General features: G+C 34.4%; 2 protein-coding genes across 3 annotated transcripts in view; one reads left to right on the plus strand and one right to left on the minus strand.

The window, feature by feature from the left end:
* The window catches only part of kay (transcription factor kayak), an 85,122-nt gene extending 70,725 nt beyond the window's left edge, over positions 1-14,397 (minus strand). For both annotated transcript variants that reach the window (XM_074094530.1, XM_074094528.1), the window contains exon 1: positions 13,878-14,397. In XM_074094530.1, the coding sequence (XP_073950631.1) occupies positions 13,878-14,006 (129 nt within the window). In that variant the 5' untranslated portion in view covers positions 14,007-14,397. The remainder of the gene's footprint in view (positions 1-13,877) is intronic.
* Positions 14,398-16,285: 1,888 nt separating this feature from the next.
* The window catches only part of Brf (Brf RNA polymerase III subunit), a 40,325-nt gene continuing 34,999 nt past the window's right edge, over positions 16,286-21,611 (plus strand). The window contains exons 1-4 of the mRNA XM_074094537.1: positions 16,286-16,469; positions 16,545-16,769; positions 18,341-18,565; positions 19,445-19,549. Coding sequence (XP_073950638.1) covers positions 16,556-16,769; positions 18,341-18,565; positions 19,445-19,549 — 544 coding nt within the window. The 5' untranslated portion in view covers positions 16,286-16,469; positions 16,545-16,555. The remainder of the gene's footprint in view (positions 16,470-16,544; positions 16,770-18,340; positions 18,566-19,444; positions 19,550-21,611) is intronic.

The raw sequence follows: 21,611 nt of genomic DNA on the forward strand, positions 1-21,611 counted from the left end.
ACCGCATAGTTAGCTAGTGCTCCTGAATACTCCTGATTCAACAATAAGGTGAATGACTGACTAAAGTAAAGATACAACTCCGATTATTTCAAATGAATGCACATATTATTTACCTAGAAAGTACGCATCAAAAGACAACTTAGTTGCAGAAACTTCGAATTCTTCGACGTTATTGTTTGCTTGTTAAATGCAATTGCTTTTTAAGGTGTCAAGTAATTATTTTAAACTGAATGATAAATAATTAAAATGTTGAACTACTTAATCGTACTCGTATTTTTATCGTAAATATCTCAAAAGCGACCAGGCTAGTTGGAGACACGAATGTTTGCAGCTGCCTGTAGCAATAAATTACTTATCCGAGGTTTGCATCTATTTACCAGTTTCTCGATATTTAGGTTGAGTGTGGTGCACAACTAGTTAGTAGCTGATAAGCCAAACTTTGATCCGCGTATCTCGTGGAATCTGAACCATAGTTAGCGTAATACAATTGCCCAACTTCTAATAACCCTCCTTCGGGCAGTAAGAAGCTGCAGCTGAAACTTGAAGATTCTCAGCGTTAGGATGTTTGTTTTCCTACCCGATTGATGTCTAATTTGTACTCAACTGCGTATTAGTCACAGTAAGTTGATCATGAATGTATGTGCAGAAAGAATATGCGTACGATGGCTATTTTATTTCCAATTAATGATAAACAAAATAGTGAACATAAACGTGCTTGCGTTATAACAGCATTTTTTGATACGCATGATATGCTCGTCGTCGTCAGCCAAGAACCGCAGTGTCTGATAGCGAGTGTAGGTGAGTATCAAATGACATCATAACACTTGGTGCTTGTTTACTCTTTATTGATTTAACTGGAAAATGTTTACCTGGCTAGCTCAAAAGCGTGTACTTAATATAACTTGATAAGATTGCTTTTATCACATCCGTAGTACCTTTTCCTCAATTTTTGTAATTTCCTGTTAGTATTAGTATCCCTTTTCGTTTGTAAAAGCAATTCATGAGCTTAGCGATTAGTTGCAACTCTAATTTCTAAACATAGACAACTCAACGAACTGGGTTCATGAGTACTATATTGACAGTGGATTGACCCTTAATTTGTCAAAAATAAAAAAAAGTTCGTGATTCAAGCCTCGTCGTAATTTTGAAGTCCTAAAAATTCTATGTATAAAAAAAAAACAAAAAGCAAGCCTCAAATTTTGTCAAATATACTGTACGTACACTGCCAAAATTAAGGGTTAAATACATATGCCAATAAAAGACTGACAACAACAGATTAATTCAAAGCAATGAGAGTTTTTTGACAGGTGGTGTTAGTATCGACAGGTTTGTTGGAAATTAGTCTTACTTGCGATTGGCTCATTTAGTTGTTTAACCAATCACAAACGAGACACAAATGTCAAATTGACAAACGGAACTCAGTTTACTAGCGCAGAGTAGTTTGTCACAATTGTCACAGAAATCGTCATTAAATGGAGCAAGAGGAAAGAGCCACGGAAAAAGCACAAAGATAAAGACTAATTGCAGAATGTAATCCATAGCAAGTGAAGTGCTTACGGAGTTTGGTAGTCCCTAACATTTTATTAGAAAACTCAACGATAATAATTCATTTAAATGAAAATCATTTATTTTATTGTTCTTTCATAATTCAAAAGAGAATGTGACATTATAAAAGTTAGAATGTATTGATATAATGATTTAATGCGCTATACGTGACTGTTAAGGCCCTGATCGACGGGCGAGTAAACCGCGGTTTTGCGGCTCGTCGGTAATGCTCGCCGGTGTATCATTGCAATACCGCGGTATTATATACCGACGAGCCGGGCTCGTGGCTCGTCATGTATGTTTGATTTTTTACTCGGCTCGCCATGTAAAACCGCGTGTCGATCACGGCCGGCGAGCCGAGCCGGCAGTTTTCGGCGACCGCTGGAGAGAACGGACGTGTATTTTTGTTATTTCACAATGGATATGCGAACTCTGAGTCGCGATTCGGTATTCGAATTTATATATGGCTTACGAGACAACCCTTGTTTATGGAAATGTACATCGCCAGAGTACAAAAACAAAACAATTCGGCTTACTGCATATAATAAACTTTTGGAGATATGAGAGATTGGAGAGATGCCTCTTTTCGATCCAACTTTTAACCCAAACTCTAGGGCGTCTACGCTTATTTTTTCTAATTTCGTTGCATGCTATAGCGAGGTAACACAAAACTTCATATTTTGAGCACGACATCTTGAACCGACCGCGATCGCACGACTGTTTTGCTCGCTAGTCGATCAGCGCTGACGAGCCGCGAGTAAAACCGTCGCTCTAAAACCGCGGTATAATAGCTCGTACGTCGATCACCCGCTTTACAGTATGTTATTACACAATTTTTACGATGTTATCGGTGGAAAATGCTGAATCACAAGTTCATTAAGCAGACTTGCGTTCATGGTTCAAGGTCTTGCTTTTGTTTGCGATCCAGACCGGCGGGGTAAATCAGGAACTTGAAAAGCCAAAAAAAAAAATAGCAAGATGAATGTCGATTTCTTGGTATAAAATACCTCGTTGAACAATGATAATCAAATCAGATGTCGAGTATAAAAAGGCATATTTTGCATGACTGTCACATAAAGTTCAGTATGGCGTATAATTTGTAGGTCGCTTGTTTACAAATCTTAAAAGTTTCATTTGCCTCGTTTGTAGTTGAAAGTCATGATTTTCTACTTAGTTACTACCTAAATCGCATTTTCTGCGTTTAGATCCAACAAAAATGTTGTTACCGGTTTATTTAAATATGATATGAAACCATTTCTTTTGTTTCCAGCAACATCATTAAGGTTTCCTAATTCCAACAGTCAATTTAAAGTAGGTAGCAATCAAATTATTAGGCGGCCGAGTGGAGTTGTTTGCGCGCGTAGGCCATCGCGCGTTTTCCTTGAAACTGACGTCATACGCCGGTCATCGTCGCCAACGTTTTGCCTGCTCGTTGCTCGCCGTCTTGGATAATGGATGGATACCTATGTACCTACTTACTTTGAGTAATATTTTCCACGTTTGCTATTATGCTCACTGCAGTGATACTAAGCGAGAGTAGTGTTTTTGTTGCTTAAAGTATTATACGCAATATACCTACCAAATATCAAATTCAAAGCCAAAATGGAAGCATGTAATTCTTCGGATGATAGAATATGTGAACGAAAAAGCCTGTCATTTGATTGCAGTGATTACAGCTACCTATTGACAACTCAGGGGATGGCTGAATCTTGGATCTGCAACCTGTCTGGTCCGGCGTTAATTTTTCTAGGTTGGTAGGTATTGCAAATATCTTGCCTGCCATCCTAATATAATCAGAATCAGAGTAATCTAAATATATTAATTTGATCAGATTGGCAAATTGTAGTCCTCAAAACTCAAGAGAATTATCAAATACGGGAACGGGTTGAGGATTTTGTGGATTTGTTTCCCGAAATGTTTAATTACAATAATGATGTACTGACCATATCTTTGTTGTTTTATTTTCTTGTAAGTACAAAATTCCATGTTGTCAATACCTTTTTTTTAATTTCAGGGGACGGGGGCAGTGGCGTAGCGTAGTGGGTGCGGGGGGGCCCTCGGGAACTCAGCATTTTTCCGGAATAAACCGTAGCCTATGTCACTCTCTGGCCCATAAACTGTCTCTATGCCAAAAATAGACAGACAGACCGGTGCGCATTTTTTTACATAACTTTTTAAGTCCAATTATCGGAAGTCCGAAATTTTTTCTCATACCACTTTACACTATAATGATCACTCTTCACTTCATCATTTTTTTTTAATACTAACGATCGAAACTCATAATCATCAGAATTCATAATATCACTAATCATACACCTCGTCCATACAAATTTTTGTTTTCTTATACTAGCATATATTTTCTTATACTAGCGATCGAAACTCCTAATCATTCTAATTCATAACGCCAATATTCATAAATTTCTTATATACTAATATTTGTTCTCATATGATTTCTTTATCATAAGTGTCATTATCCGCAATATTGACGCGCAGGGGCTTGGAAATTTTTTGATGGTGTGAAATTATGTATTTAAGGAAGGATTCCGTTAGGTACGACGACGAGCGGAGCGAGGAGGAGTGTTAGGTAGGGGATCCCTTCGACACCCATAACTTTATTGTTTCGATTTTCGATAGTCAGAACTTGGTACCCATATTATTTTTGGTCATAATAATCAATAGTCATAATCGTTGTTAGGTATAACGCGAAAAATAAATATAATGATTAAGTAGAATAATGTTCATGCCATACAAGACAAAAGTCATAAAATTGATCAGCATAATATCAAAAGGCATATTGTTTATTTTTCATAAATATTGTAGGTCATATTTTTATATTTATTATTATTATTATTCATACCATTTTGTCCCGTGATTTTTTTTTATTATTATTTTTATTATCAGGATCCAGAGCCGTAGACTCTTGTTTATAAGTTTTTTATGCAATAAATTATTTTCATTTTTTTTTTCATTATTATTCATACCATTTTATTCTCTAATGTTTTTAAGGAATAATTTTAAAATTCAGAAATAATACATGTCATACGTTGTGACTTCTTTTAAAAAGAACCAGCCGACAAAAAACCAGGTTAGGTTAGGACTGCGACCAATACAAAAAAATAGTTGCCAGAAAAGTAGGTTAGGTTAGGTTAGAACTGTGACCACTTACAAAAAGTACCAGCTGACAGAAAAGTATATATATAGGTTAGGTTTGGTTAGAACTGCGACCCCTTACAAAAAAATAGCTGCCAGAAAAGTAGGTTAGGTTAGAACTGTGACCCCTTACAAAAAGTACCAGCTGACAGAAATGCGTTATGTCAAATAATAATATTCCTTTTGAATTTCAACCTTTCAATATAATTACCACATTAAATGTTATGACCAATAACGGTATGAAATTCAATAGTTATGAGATGACTAATAGTCATACTTGTTAGAGACAAAATGCTGCACTTCGTGAAGAAAGCAAGCCGCTTTGCACAGTGATAGTACAGACTAAACTGAGTGATTTGACTCGCAGCAGCGGAAGTTTCACCCTTAGGAACAGAGATGGCGCCACTTCTTTAAAAAATATTTCAAAAAATTCTACAAGCTAAAGTAATAAACCGATTTCAATGTTTAATATCTCAAATGAGAGCCTATTATATACGTTACTTATAAAAAATACAAAAAAAATATTTACAAAAAACTTTTGTCAAAAAACGCCATCTTAAGTTTTTTTTTCTTACCTGATTTGTAGTTTTTACCTGATTGCTTAAAAAAACTGTATGCAACATGAATGGTTTAATGCATGTACATATTACTGAGTACATAACGAGTATTTAAAAAAAAATCCGACACCGATACCTATCATATTTAACGAAATATGAAAGTTTAAATGTGAGCACAAATTTCTTTAAAAAATATTTCAAAAAATTCTACAAGCTTAAGTAATAAACCGATTTCAATGTTTAATATCTCAAATTAAAGCTCATAACATTTATTATTTACAAAAAAATATAAAAAAAATATTTACTGAAAACTTTTGGCAAAAAACACCATCTCAAGTTTTTTTTTCTTACCTGATTGGTAGTTTTTATTTGATTGCTTAAAAAAACTGTATGTAACATGAATGGTTTAATGCATATACATATTACTGAGTACATAATAAGTATTTAAAAAAAAATTCGACACCGATACCTATCATATTTAACGAAATATGAAAGTTTAAATGTGAGCACAAATTTCTTTAAAAAAATTTAATAAATTCTACAAGCTAAACTAATAAACCGATTTAAATGTTTAATATCCCAAATTAAAGCTCATAAAATTCACTATGTAGAAAAAAATATTAAAAAAATATTTACTGAAAACTTTTGGCAAAAAACGACATCATAAGTTTTTATTTCTTACCTGATTGGTAGTTTTTACTTCATTGCTTAAAAACATTGTATGTTGTATGCAACATGAATGGTTTAATGCATACTTATATATATTTCTGAGTAAATAACAAGTATTATAAAAAAAAACCCGACACCGATACCCTTCATACTTCACGAAATATTTAAGTTTAATTGTGCACGCTTTTCTTACAAATAAATTTCAACGAAATCTTCAAGTGAAACTAGTACTCTGATTATAATGTTTAATGTTAAATGAAAAGAAGAACGAAATTACCTAATTTATCAAAAAAAAAGTTTTTTCCTGGTGTTACGAAAAAATATAATTACTTGTAATTATTAAGACAAAAAATAAAAACTATATCGTTTCCGGCATAGTTGGTTCTGAGATGTAATATATATTGCTTAGTAGTTGGCGAATTTATTTAAAAATTAGCTTTTTATCTGATAGGTAGGGCTACAGCTTATAGATATGTCACATTTGAAATAAAAGACTATGAACATCAATGTTTATCAAATATGTAAATTAAAACCTATAAGTCCTCTTCGGGTTCATCGGCAGATGTAGAACTGAAAAGGAAAAGTCGTTTTGATGTACTTGTGCTATTCCAATACTACAAAATCTCAGATCTTTTAGACACGGACTGTGTTGCTGTAATTACTGTTGAATTATTTTTGTGCCTAGTTGATTACCATTAGATCTAAAATTTTGTGCCTACCTGTGGAAATCAGTGGTCAGCATACAAAATAACCCTGCTTTGAATATTATATTAACTTACTTTTGATTTGTACAGCCACCTTTGCAGGATTTACACTGGGCAGTGCATGGTAAGCTGACCCGACGACACCCACAACGCATGGTATCGCAGCCAGATTTCCAGCCACAATACTTAATGGTCCAAGAGGCTTACTTTCTTTTGCCAACTCTCTTTTGCCTTAGTCCATCCCCAAGAAGATGGGCATGGTACGGAAACTTCTGGTTTCAGAGCGTTTCTCCATATTTGGCCCGCTTGGTAAGCTGCACGCAGTGTATGTTTATAGAGAGCATGTCCATACCATGTCCATCTTCTTGGGGATGGACTAAGGCAAAAGAGAGTTGGCAAAAGAAAGTAAGCCTCTTGGACCATTAAGTATTGTGGCTGGAAATCTGGCTGCGATACCATGCGTTGTGGGGTGTCGTCGGGTCAGCTTACCATGCACTGCCCAGTGTAAATCCTGCAAAGGTGGCTGTACAAATCAAAAGTAAGTTAATATAATATTCAATGCAGGGTTATTTTGTATGCTGACCACTGATTTCCACAGGTAGGCACAAAATTTTAGATCTAATGGTAATCAACTAGGCACAAAAATAATTCAACAGTAATTACAGCAACACAGTCCGTGTCTAAAAGATCTGAGATTTTGTAGTATTGGAATAGCACAAGTACATCAAAACGACTTTTCCTTTTCAGTTCTACATCTGCCGATGAACCCGAAGAGGACTTATAGGTTTTAATTTACATATTTGATAAACATTGATGTTCATAGTCTTTTATTTCAAATGTGACATATCTATAAGCTGTAGCCCTACCTATCAGATAAAAAGCTAATTTTTAAATAAATTCGCCAACTACTAAGCAATATATATTACATCTCAGAACCAACTATGCCGGAAACGATATAGTTTTTATTTTTTGTCTTAATAATTACAAGTAATTATATTTTTTCGTAACACCAGGAAAAAACTTTTTTTTTGATAAATTAGGTAATTTCGTTCTTCTTTTCATTTAACATTAAACATTATAATCAGAGTACTAGTTTCACTTGAAGATTTCGTTGAAATTTATTTGTAAGAAAAGCGTGCACAATTAAACTTAAATATTTCGTGAAGTATGAAGGGTATCGGTGTCGGGGTTTTTTTTATAATACTTGTTATTTACTCAGAAATATATATAAGTATGCATTAAACCATTCATGTTGCATACAACATACAATGTTTTTAAGCAATGAAGTAAAAACTACCAATCAGGTAAGAAATAAAAACTTATGATGGCGTTTTTTGCCAAAAGTTTTCAGTAAATATTTTTTAAATATTTTTTCTACATAGTGAATTTTATGAGCTTTAATTTGGGATATTAAACATTTAAATCGGTTTATTAGTTTAGCTTGTAGAATTTATTGAATTTTTTTAAAGAAATTTGTGCTCACATTTAAACTTTCATATTTCGTGAAATATGATAGGTATCGGTGTCGAATTTTTTTTTAATACTTATTATGTACTCAGTAATATGTATATGCATTAAACCATTCATGTTGCATACAGTTTTTTTAAGCAATCAAATAAAAACTACCAATCAGGTAAGAAAAAAAAACTTGAGATGGTGTTTTTTGCCAAAAGTTTTCAGTAAATATTTTTTTTATATTTTTTTGTAAATAATAAATGTTATGAGCTTTAATTTGAGATATTAAACATTCAAATCGGTCTATTACTTAAGCTTGTAGAATTTTTTGAAATATTTTTAAAGAAATTTGTGCTCACATTTAAACTTTCATATTTCGTTAAATATGATAGGTATCGATGTCGGATTTTTTTTTAAATACTCGTTATGTACTCAGTAATATGTAACATGCATTAAACCATTCATGTTGCATACAGTTTTTTTAAGCAATCAAGTAAAAACTACAAATCAGGTAAGAGAAAAAACTTAAGATGGCGTTTTTTGACAAAAGTTTTTTGTAAATATTTTTTTTTGTATTTTTTTATAAGTAACGTATATAATAGGCTCTCATTTGAGATATTAAACATTGAAATCGGTTTATTACTTTAGCTTGTAGAATTTTTTGAAATATTTTTTAAAGAAGTGGCGCCATCTCTGTTCCTAAGGGTGAAACTTCCGCTGCTGCGAGTCAAATCACTCAGTTTAGTCTGTACTATCACTGTGCAAAGCGGCTTGCTTTCTTCACGAAGTGCAGCATCCGGCCAAAAAATGGCCTTAAGTCTTAACAAGTATGACTATAATGAAAGGGGGCGAAAGAAAATTATGACTTGAAATTATGACCAAAGATAATATGACGAGCAACGATTATGACAAACAACGGTATGGAAAAACCAAATCGAAAGTTTAACGTTATGGGAGTCAATATAGACCCATTAGGTAGAACTGCGAAAATACAGTGCGCGAGCCGAGCGAGCGAAGCGAGTGTGCCGCGGTAGCGCCCGGCGAAGCGCCAGGATCGAACATATTTATTTAACTAATACTTATATAGATAACGATATACGTAAATCTTATTTTGAATAGGTAGTTTAGTTACCGTTATGAAAAACAATTATTATGAGTTCAAATATTTTTTCTTATTAATGCGCTTATTAATAAGAAAATTATGATATTTGTCTCAACATTATGAGTTACATGAGTTGACATGAACACTGACTGTTATGAGTTCCGATGTTAGTAATAAAAATTTATGAATAAAAAAAACATGAGGAAAAAAATTATGAAAAGTACTTATTATGAACACAAATGGAAAGTAAAATAGAAAATAGAAAAATGATTTTTATGAGAGTCAATATGGACCCCGGAAAAACATACAAAAACACACACTTTCGCATTTATAATATTATAGTATGGATTGGAAATGTTGGTCGATTTGTTATGTTACGGTGCCAATACAAAAAAAAAAGCTGAAAGGCGGGTAGTTCGAAAACTCGCGCGGTTATAATGTGATACCTACACTTTAGTCTACTCGTGACCACAGCTATTGCAATAAGGCAGAACAGTTGGTGTAATTTTTCTTAACAATGTTTTTGTGCGATAAGTCGTGTGAGCTGTAGTGGTTAGTTAGAGAAAGAGTGAGCGTTGGCATTAGTGTATTTACATACTGGTGCATGCTGGTAACTTGAGCATTGGGTGATGTGTGAAGACAATTTTGTGCTTTATTACTAAGAAGACGTTAAATTCGCTTCTACGCATCAAGATAATTTACACAACAAGTTTGCCAGTATCTATAGATTATTTTATAAAGACCATAATATATGTCAATCAATCAGATAAGATTTACAATTATAGACATTTCGTCATGAACAGTTACGAATTTTTTGTCCCTTTATTTATACTGAACAAACTGCACCAATGTTTTAAACTTTTAGAGAAAGAAAAAAAGATAATGACAAATTAATCATTAGTAGACATAAGCTTAACCAGCATTTCTAAATAAGGGGGTAGTTTTCAGCAATATGAAAAAGCTCTGTTGGAAGTTGGACGCATACACATATTAAACAACAAACTACAAACAAAACAACTATAAACAGTCCAAATATGGCAGGCAGGATAAATTGATAAAAGTGAAGCACAACAAGTATTATATATTTAAAATGTAATAAATAATTAGTTGTTGTATTTACAGAGTACATCCAAAAACAATATAATATGGGGAATCCCAAGTTTTAACAACAACAATACTATCTGTTAAATGTTTCCTCCTTCTGTAACAGGGACAAGATAACTTTAGTTAACACTGTTAGTGTTGCTTATGCTCTTTGTTTTATTAGCCATTGTGTGCTGTGCTGTGCGGCTATTTAGTATCCATACTAATATTATAAATGCGAAAGTGTGTGTGTTTGTATGTTTGTCCGTTTTTCACATCGAAACGGAGCGACGGATCGACGTGATTTTCGGCATGGTGATAGTTTATGGGCCAGAGTGACATAGCCTACTTTTTATCCTGGAAAATGCACAGCTCCCGAGGGAACAGCGCACGATAACCGAATTCCACGCGGGCGAAGCCGCGGGAAAAAAAATGTATTTTTATATTAATAAGGAAGAAAGCAGTACAAAACGAGATTAGTGCTTTTTGTATGTGAAAATTGCAAGTCAGCAAGTTTGAATTTCTAAATCTAGAAATGTTTTAAAAATTGTATGGATATGTTTTTATTTAGTGTCATTTGCCATTATCTGCCTAAGAATTTTTATTTGTTTGGTATTTATATTTAACTACAAAAAAAATAGATTCGGCCAAGTTATAAAAATATGTATACATGACTTTATTGACTTAACATTAAGGTTTGATACCTTTGTAGCTGACTGTACAAATGATTGTAGAGTTATAGTCAAAATAAATGTACCTCCTATAGTAATTTTGCAATAAATTTAGAAATTTGTGAAGAAACTGCGAATATTTTAGTGAGACTAAGAAAGATTAAGGCTGTTTTTTTTTTTTTTTTTTTCAGTTATATTTCAATCTTCTCAGTTGGAAGTTGCAACTACAGTTCAGTAATTTAATTTTCACATGATAGTAGAATAGATATTACAAATTATTTAATTTTTAATACAGCTATTTCGGTTTGGTACTCTATTATTGCATCGTCATCCAACTTCCTTAAAATTTCAAGTGTATCTGGCCAGTAAAAGTGTTAAAATTGGGTTTACCCTTGAAATGTCGAAAAACTTTTAATCAAATTTCAGTTAAAAGTCAATGTTTGCTATTTTATAATTTCATTGAATGTTCATTACTTCGAATGATTAAAACAAGTATTTTTAAATCATTGATTTTTTAATTTCTGGAAATATTTATATATATTTTTTTATTTTACTGGATGGCAAACTAGCAAGTGCGTCTCCTAATGGTAAGAGATCACCACCACCCATAAACATCTGCAACAACAGGGGTATTGCAGATGCGTTGCTAACCTAGAGGCTGAAGATGGGATACCTCAAGTGCCAGTAATTTTACTGACTGTCTTACTCTCCAAGCCGGAACAACAGTGCAAGCACTGCTGCTTCACGGATGGATTAGCGAGCAAGATGGTGGTAGCAATCCGGGCGGACCTTGCACAAGGTCCTACCAATGGTCCTACCATCTGCACAGTTTACTCCAAGAGAAAATATTAGTATTGAATATTCTGTTGATTTTTTTTTTGATTAAATGAAATTCGATAAATAGTTTGTCGACATTTCAAGGGGCACTGTTAAAAATGATTTGCAAATTTTAAGCAAAATAAATACCTACTAAAAGAAAAACATTTAAAAAGTATGCAATATAAGATTTACCTACCATCCATGGAGTTTTCCTTCTTGTTGTGCTTGGATTTTAAATCAGATTTTTTCAATCAGAAGCACAAGACAAGATATATCAGCAAAAGAATTTTTTTTACACAGAAATGAATGTACATAATATAAGAATAATTTTATTTGCTTAAAGGATTAGATACTTGTGCGATGACTAACATCCCTATAATACATGATAACTAAGTGATAAGTTTAATCTTATCAAAGTATTCTATGAAACTTGTCTGTTATCAAACATATATACGATTACATAGAAGATCTATAGGTCTTACATCATCAAATTTTAGAGTCAAGATTTGAAGAAGAAATAGGTACCAACATTATGAGCTGTTAATTTTAATTTATTAGTAGTGATTGTTATCAATATGCAATTTTTGTGGCAAAGTATGGTAGACAAAAAAACAAATACACAAGTATTTTAAACTTTACATATTATAATTCACAAATTATGAGATTTATATATATACTTATTTATTAAAATTTGTTCAATAGATTTAGCTGTCAGTTGTTCATGTTGATTAGAAAAAAACCATTTTAAATAACTAAATGACCTTTCTACTTTAACAGAAGTCACAGGAAGGTAATTTAAGTACTTTAAATATTGCACACAATTTTTATTGGCACCCTCTGGCATATCCACCTCTTTATCTTCTATCAGCTGCTACACAACTTTTTCAGTTCTGTAACTGAGGTTTTTCTTCAGGACATTTTTTAGTTTAAAATAAACATTATATTGTCTTTTTTCCTTTTAAAATTGATATTGCAAATAACACATTGTGTGCATTGTTATAAAATCCAAGTATTGTGTCAAATCCATATTGTGAATGTAAATATACTGTGATCATATGTGCACTTTATTCATTAGGACTCTACTTGAAATACTTGAATATCAACTTTAGATACAATGTGCATTGGATTATTTAGATTACAATAAAACTTCACCTAATGTAATTAAATTTTCAACAATAGTTGTATTGTTATGACAGAAATGAATGTCATTTGATACTAATTTGACATAAATAAAAAGGTTTTGTACTGTAAAGAGGTGTAATTCTAAGAAGGTAAGTATTTATTTTATAGTTAAGAACAAAAGTGAATATTCAAATGTATTTGTTTTTTCGGTCAACCATACCCTTTGCTATGAAAAGTGCAAGTTGATAACCATCACTATTTATTTTCTTTCTTCAATCCTTTATGAGAAGCCCGATTTTCCCTTAACATAATTTGTGCAAAATTATTAAACCCCTAGGATAAATCTGTATTAATTCAAACCATTATTTAAAACTATAAAAGGTAAATGTGTCTTTAACACACTTATTATGAAAGAGTGGCTTTCTGTAGAGAGGAAGATTTCAGTTTCAATAGAAAATATTTTAGTGTCTATTATTTTTTCTTATTGCATTGCCTAGTTACTTGGAATAAACACTTATCAATAAACATTTTTTTACTAAGTAACTCATATTTCACAAATAAATTTATTAAATACTAATCCAGCTCTGTCCACCATAAAGTACCAGCTTTGTACTATTAAATGGTAGATTGGCTAAAACTTTTCAGGAAAGGCAGGTAACTTACACTAACCTAACTCAACAACTGTTAACTGACACTTAACCTAACTGAGTTTACTGTTTCATAGATGTCTTTAGCTTTTGTAATTTAAATATCAACCAGAAAACAAGGACAGAATGAAGTTGATTTGTGGTTAAAAGATGTTCCCGTTTCAAACGTAAACAATAATTATGGAATGTTTATTTTATAGTATTATACTTGAATCCTTAAGCACAAACAATCAATATAATTGAGGTTAACCATAGTCTAGCTAGGAGTCATTTGTGGTTTGTTAAGGTCCAACATATAGCCCAGATATCACTCAGCTGATATCAAAAGCAGTGACCTTGAAACTTGTACTTACCGTAAGAAGGGACCTGGAGGCCTGCATCGTCGCCATGAAGTCATTGTTCGTGGACCCCTGAGAGGACTGGCTATCGCTCGACCCCTCGGAATGGTTCGACTGGTCACTAAGATCCAGCTTCATAGTCATAGTCTAACACAAATTCTAACACAGCACACGGACAATTTACGTAATACACAAGCGTATTATCATCAGCCAATTGACGAGGTTAAGTCCAAACCAGTTCTAGTTTTAGTTCCGCGTAATAACTGAGTATCGCGTTCGTTTTCTATCTTGCTTATTCTGATTTTGACAGTTCAGTTCACTGGCAAGTTTGTGACAGCTGCGATTCGAAACAAATGAGCGATGAAGATTATCCACAAACGAGAACACAACAACGATGACTCATCTCGCGGTGACGTCGTCGTCGCTTTGGGGATGCCCTTCTCTCCTGAGAATTTCTCACCCCTCGATACAAAATGACATAACAGCCGCTTGTTAATATGGCTAAGTATACTTTTCGAGTGTGCCGTCCTACTTCAACCTAAACAAAATTTGAAAGGGTGATCTCACGATCTATTTTAAGACTATGGCGTGATATCCAACCAATGGCGAGGCAGTATGACTGTGACGTGATTGAGTTTCTTTCTACGTTCTGAAATAATGCTATCACTATCATCATCCATCAGCAGGGCTACTACGAAACCCGAAACTCGAAGTTCGTGTCGTGCGTTCCCTCTGACACTTATACTATTTAATACGAGAGCGAGAGGGACGGTACGATACGAGTTTCTAGTTTCGTAGTAGCCCTGCAGTTCATTTGATAACAATTTGTAAGTGGTTTACGATATTTTTTAAGGGAAGAAATAGTACATTACTGCAGAGGCCGCGAAATAGGGGATTCCCGGCCGAGTACTTATAGATTACCGAGTGTTCTAAAACGAGTCCATCTAGCTAGATACGAGGCCGATAATTCCTGTTCGCGGACGAGGCTTGTATAATGTATAGTGCTTTTCTCAAATAAATTCAAGGAAATAATACCATGTAATTTGATGATGAACTCATATCAGAAACAATAACACTTATTTGAATTAATAATAATAAATTTATTTACTTCGACCAACTCGGATCATACACATAAAAATTAAGAACAATAACATTACATTAAGTACATCTATACTGTGGGCAGCACATGCAGCTGGTTCCAGTGGCACATAAATGGGCCGTCATTCCGCTCCAGCACTATTTTAAGGAGGCTGTTGGGGCTGCGAGTGATGCGCTGCAGCAGCGAGGCGACCGGTTTCAGCATGATTGCGTGGAAGCCGTCTGCATGCGCCTCCGCGAACATTCCTGACGCTCTGCAGCGCCTCGGCAGCCCCAGCAGCATCCTGAATGCGTTGTTATAATTGAACGCGTAGGGCGCTGCACGCTGTAGGCTTTTTGAGTATAATTGACCCACAGGCTGCAGGTATGAAATAACTGGCAGTATGCCTTAAACAAAGAAATTTTACGTATATGATCATTAGAAACCACTCGTTTTAGGTAGTACTTAACAGTGTTTATTTATTAAAAAATGGGTATGTACCTTAAGTTTTCTGGGACAATCCATTTTTTTTTAGGCATTTACACGACTATATTTATTTCCAGAACAATACAGGACCAACTAAAAAAAAAGGTATATTAGGTACAATAAAATTAAATAAGCTAAAACTATAATAAATCTAAAAATGGACCCTGCGGCATGGAACCCAAAGATGCTGGCAGCATTTCCCCGCTGGATCGCAAGACTGATTCGTTGAGCGCGGAAACTGCCAGCTCTACGGTCTCCTGTGGTATCTCTGAGTCTCATATTAATCCATTAATATTTTTTATCGAAAGTAGAATTATAATGAAGCTCACTCCTGTAGCCGTTTTTTTGGAAAAAATAATTTAAACTTTATTTACTTATTTCGGCGAACCACACGTTTCGTGGGATTAATATGTTTTGTGCCTTGGTCTGTTTGATTAAAAAAAAAAAGTTGACAGCTGTCAAAAACAGTATACATACTCAACACCTACACGTACGTTTATTTTATTTATTCCTTTTAATGGCGGCCATAAGGCTTGGGCCAAACGTACGAATGGCGACATTTGACAACTGACAGCAGTCCGAGCTCTTTTTTTAAATCAAACAGACCAAGGCACAAAACCTATTAATCCCATGAAACATGTGGTTTGCCGAAATAAAGTTTCAATTTATTTTTACAAAAAAAACGGAAAGTGAAAAAAAAATATCTATCTTCAGTTGTACTATCGATAAAAAATATAATATGGACCATCCTAGAAAACTTAAGACAGGGCCGGATAAAGCCAGCGCGGGCCCGCGGGGCCTGTAGTAAATTTTATCATGGGGCCCTTCATTTGCGTCAAGTTTATACTTATTACGTTTTGCCTAATGACTTGATAAAAATATAACTGTCATTGTCAAAGTCAAAAGTCAATCTAACTAACATTAACATGCCTGCCTTCAATCTTCATGCCTGTTTGTATGTATTTTACAAAAAAGCTGGGCAAAAGTATTAAATTGTTACAATTATAGATTGTATTGATTAAATTAAGAACGGTTTGAATTAGGTCTGTATCTACTAGTATCTAAACTTTCTAGTCTTGCTAGCGGCAAATGCTTATGCTATTTATTTACTATTTTAGGTGGTTTTAGAATGTCTGGCAAGAAATGTAAGCATTGTGGCTCGTCAGAAATAGAAGTAGATCCTGCCCGTGGGGATGCGGTGTGTACAAACTGCGGGACGGTATTGGAAGACAATATAATCGTAGCTGAAGTAGAGTTTCAAGAAAATGCACACGGCGGTGCTTCTGCCATCGGCCAGTTCGTCTCTGCTGAATCTAAAGGAGGAGCAACTGGTTTTGGTGGAGGTAAGAATGTTATGAACCCAGTGAAGTACAAACTCAAAGGAAGAAATCCATAATTTCATTGTTACCCTCGAGACATTGAGATGTGTTTAAATTGTTTTTGCCACTGTTTTTACTAATGGTTTGTGAAGACATCACAAGCAATCCATAAAAGTGGTGTATTTTATTTTTAAAATAATCTCTTATTTGCACCCAATTTCCTATACTATTCTCACAATATAATTTGGTGGTATTGTCATGTTCACTATGGTCTGTCCCAGAATTCGAGATACTAAAATGACAGTCTGAAATGTCAAACGTAAAAATAATGTGGCCAGCATAAAAGGAACAGTGCTGCTCCGTGATTTCGGTTTCGTAAATAACCGATAAAATGTTTATTTTACGATAGCAAAAATAACATTAATGCATTCAATATTCTACTTTCCATTTTACTTTACCATACGATAAAGTGATGAAATCTAAGCACAGGTAAAAATACAGTGTTCATCACTTAGTGCCAACGTAAAAAATAATACAGAGGGGCTACTATAAAACTAGAAAAACGAAGTTCGTATGGCACCATCCCTTTCACTGGCGTATTGAATGAGATAAGCGTCAGCGGGACGGCAACATACGAAGTTCGAGTTTTGCATTTCGTAGTCAGGGCCAGCAGGGCTACTACGAAATTCGAAGTTCGTGTCGTTCCGTCCTTCTGACACTACTATTTAATTTAATATGTAAGTGAGAGGGACGTTACGGTACGAACTTTGATTTTCGAATTCCGGAGTAGGCCCTCAGATATCACACAACGTCATTGTTCATGTTTTTCATATTCAAGTGGTATTCAACCGATTTTCGTTACTTTACTCGTATTGTCATCGGATGTGATCAGTGCGTTTTCTCGTGTTCTTATTTAGATATTCATATCATAGAATAATAAAACAAATATTCATTATTCTCTTTTTTTTTTTTATTTGACTGGATGGCAAACGAGCAAATGGGTCTCCTGATGGTAAGAGATCACCACCGCCCATAAACATCTGCAACACCAGGGGTATTGCAGACGCGTTGCCAACCTAGAGGCCTAAGATGGGATACCTCACGTGCCAGTAATTTCACCGGCTGTCTTACTCTCCACGCCGAAACACAACAGTGCAAGCACTGCTGCTTCATGGCAGGATTAGCGAGCAAGATGGTGGTAGCAATCCGGGCAGACCTTGCACAAGGTCCTACCACCTGCAAAATTATTTAGTTAATGTAAAACTTACTTAGAATGAAATTGAAACTTAAACATCAACATCTATAAAAAGTCGAAATATCTCGAAAACGGTCGCATTTTTATTAGACCTATTTTACCTTTTCTAGAATGTCCTAAGTGCCCTACATTTTAGTACATCACGGATCCGTTCATATCTTAATATTTTACGACATACATACATAGGTACCTACAAAATCTTTTGGTAATAACCGGTTGCGCCACATCACTATTTATGAGACGCAAAAAACAGGTAACACATGAAACGTCATTTTAGTATCTCGAATTCTGGGACAGACCATACCATAGTAAAACTAAATAATATTTCTTCCCTTTTTAGCTTTTAATGCAGGAATCGGGCAAGAGTCTAGGGAAGTGACATTAAGAAAGGCAAGAGATGGTATCACAGCACTATGTCAACAGTTGCGGTTGAATCAGCAGTGCATTGACATAGCTTGCAACTTCTTCAAAATGGCATTATCACGGCATCTCACAATTGGTCGGCCAGCAAGCCACACACAGGCTGCTTGTGTTTACATGACCTGCCGAACTGAGGGAACAGCTCGTATCCTTTATAAATATCTACCTATTTTTATATATCAGTAAGGCATTATAACCTTCGAACTTTTTGACAATGGACAATGTGACACCTGGACGTTCTGACATTTGGACATGTATGCCCCTAAACGGTACTCACTAGCTTTTGCCTGCGGCTTTGCCCGCGTGGAATTCGTTGTTCCCTCGAGAACTGTGTATTTTTCAAGGATAAAAAGTGGTCGATCAGTCACTCAGTTTTGACGTGAAAAATGGACAAACACACACACTTTCGCATTTATAATATTAGTATGGATTGTGTAGCTTAAGATATTCTGCATCACATGGTATATAACTGAAAAGTTTTTTTTGAGATACCTACCGCCTTTTGGTAGAATACCTGGACAACTGGACTTAGTCACTTGAAATTCAGGCATGTTAACTACCTCAAGCATCATAGGAGTGCACTGAAAAGGGAATTCAGGTTTCAGGATACGGAATGAGCCTATTTGTTATCCTTCGGTACCAATGAAGACAACAGTGGTGTGGCAGTGAAACAAGTCGCCCCACCCCAGTAACCCATTGCTTAATTTTTTCAAGTGCAGTCAGTGATGAGGTGATGACAAGGATGGCAGTCTGTGTACTTGCAAGGTTTTTCATTTGACCACTTTAGTTACTTATCTAATTCATGTTTCTCTCTTTGTTAATGTTGCCTAATAAAAACAATTATTCTACACCACTAGAAGTCAATGAAGCCCACTATTTAATAATCCATAATAAAGCATTATCCATTTAAACTGATTACAAAAATTAAAAATTTACTTTCTACACCTGCTAGAAAAAAAAAGAAAATCAATATACTCTCTGTAATAAAAAACCAGTAAATAATATCCTTAACCAATTCATACAGATCTCTTGATAGACATCAGTGATGCTCTTCAAATTTGTTGCTATCAACTGGGCCGCACTTACTTCAGGCTGTCTCGAGCACTCTGCATCAACATCCCACCTACAGGTAAGTACTTTACTTAAATGTTTATTGTATATAAGAAAAACATTTATGATGTTTTGCACAGGATGGTGGCACTACACTGTTGTGTTTCATCTTGAGAACTATGTGCTTGTTGTTGGAGAATTTGTTATTTTTGGTAAATGAGTAGTAAATATAATTTTATATCTCTCTCTATGACATTGAGTGATTTACTGTCATTTGGTGCAAATGGAAAATCGTCCACATGAATTGACCATTTTGAATTTGAACAAAATGAATATCAAACGTGAATTTTGTCAAAATGTAATTGTGCTGAAAAATATTTACATCCAAATTTATTTTTGTTGTGAATTAATTAAACCCAAATGGAATATTGTCCATTATAAATTAGGAGCAAAATTAAATAAGCAATAAGTGAATGTTGTCTAAATCAAGTCTTGACTTAATATGTAGGCCCAAAACAAATGACGGGTGGAACGTATTTGCAATTCGTCATATTTCTGAGTGTACGTAAATTTATACTCGTACAAGTGGTCGTTTTTTTTCTGGCATATATCAAATTTGTCAATTTGACTATAGGACAAAAAAAAGTATTTGATGCAGTTTGATATTTACTTCAAATATTAATATATTTCAAGTATTAAATACATCCAGTTACAATTTTAATGTCTGCTCATGACTACTGCAGCAAAGTGGTTGATATGTGGTAATTTTAGTAAATAATAGTAGTTAAAGTTCGGGAGATATAAGTTATGTGATGAGTGTGGAGAGGAGATGAAAGTTTAACCCTTAATAAGGCCCCATTTATTGGAGCATACTACCACATAATCAAAAGCAGCTATCAAATACATACCTGATAAAGTATATTTTTAAGCTAGTCGTATTTTCAACAATTACAATCTACATTACAATGGATATTGTGACATATTATAAAAGCAACAATTTTTTCATCACACTTGCTCGTAAACCTTGGTTGCAACCCCCCAAATAAAACCCTCTACCTTAATGTGCTTGTCATGAAACCCAAGGTCGGTAAATGAGTCATTGCGCGTACAAATTTTCTTGTCATGAAGCCCAAGGTCGGTAAATGAGTCAATGCCCGTACAAATGGTGCTGCACGCGCTGGCCCACACGCACACTCACGTCAGGCGCATGCTGCGGGAGGGGGAGGGGAAGGGCGGCGCTGCCAAGAGTGCAGCCTAAGGTATCGCCAATATTTGGAAGAATTATATTTTTTCTTTTAGAAATATAATATTTTACTCGTAAATGTGATGAAAAACATTGTATGTCGCACGGGCGGTACTAGAATTACGAACATCGACTCAATAAAGCCTCAGTCTTCGACTTCGGGCTTCTTTCTAATAGACTTTCGTTCGTATTTCCTTATTTACCGCCCTTAAGACACAATGTACTATTTCATAAAACTTTTTTTAACTTGCAATATTCATACATTTATTTGTATTTGAAAATTATTTTAAACTAGCCGTAGCCGTTACCCGCGACTCCGTCCGCGTTCCGTGTAGAATTCGCTTATCGCTATCACGCGGGAATTATGCAATTTTCCGGCATAAAAACTATTTTATGTAATATCAATTTTATCTAAATTGGTTCAGCGGTTTAGACATGATGAAGTAACAAACAAACAGACTTACATTTGCATTTATAATATTAGTGGGATAATTTTTCAGTTATTTTCTGATATCAGAATGAGCTCAAATTTGGATGCTTACCTATTTAATCATCAAGCAACAACGTATGTACTGTACACACCTACAACATTGCAATTTGTAAGTTTTGACAAACACCATGAATTACAATTGTATATCCGTTGTGGCGTGCAGTAGGTAAGGGTAGACTGCGCTGATGCTGTTGACCTTTTTGCTGGTGTAGATGCCAGTAGCTTACTCTAGAATACTGTATTTGACAACTCCTGAATTTGCCACGTTTTATATATTATTTTATTATAAAAATAAAGACATACAGTAGTGTTTAGCGAATAGAAAACTTAAATCGGTCGAAAATTGGATTTATAATGATTTTTTGTAAAATATACCTGTCTTCTCAAACGCTTTTCTCTATGCTTATA

The sequence above is a fragment of the Choristoneura fumiferana genome, chromosome 11 (assembly GCF_025370935.1).
Source record: "Choristoneura fumiferana chromosome 11, NRCan_CFum_1, whole genome shotgun sequence".
NCBI classification, from domain to species: domain Eukaryota; kingdom Metazoa; phylum Arthropoda; class Insecta; order Lepidoptera; family Tortricidae; genus Choristoneura; species Choristoneura fumiferana.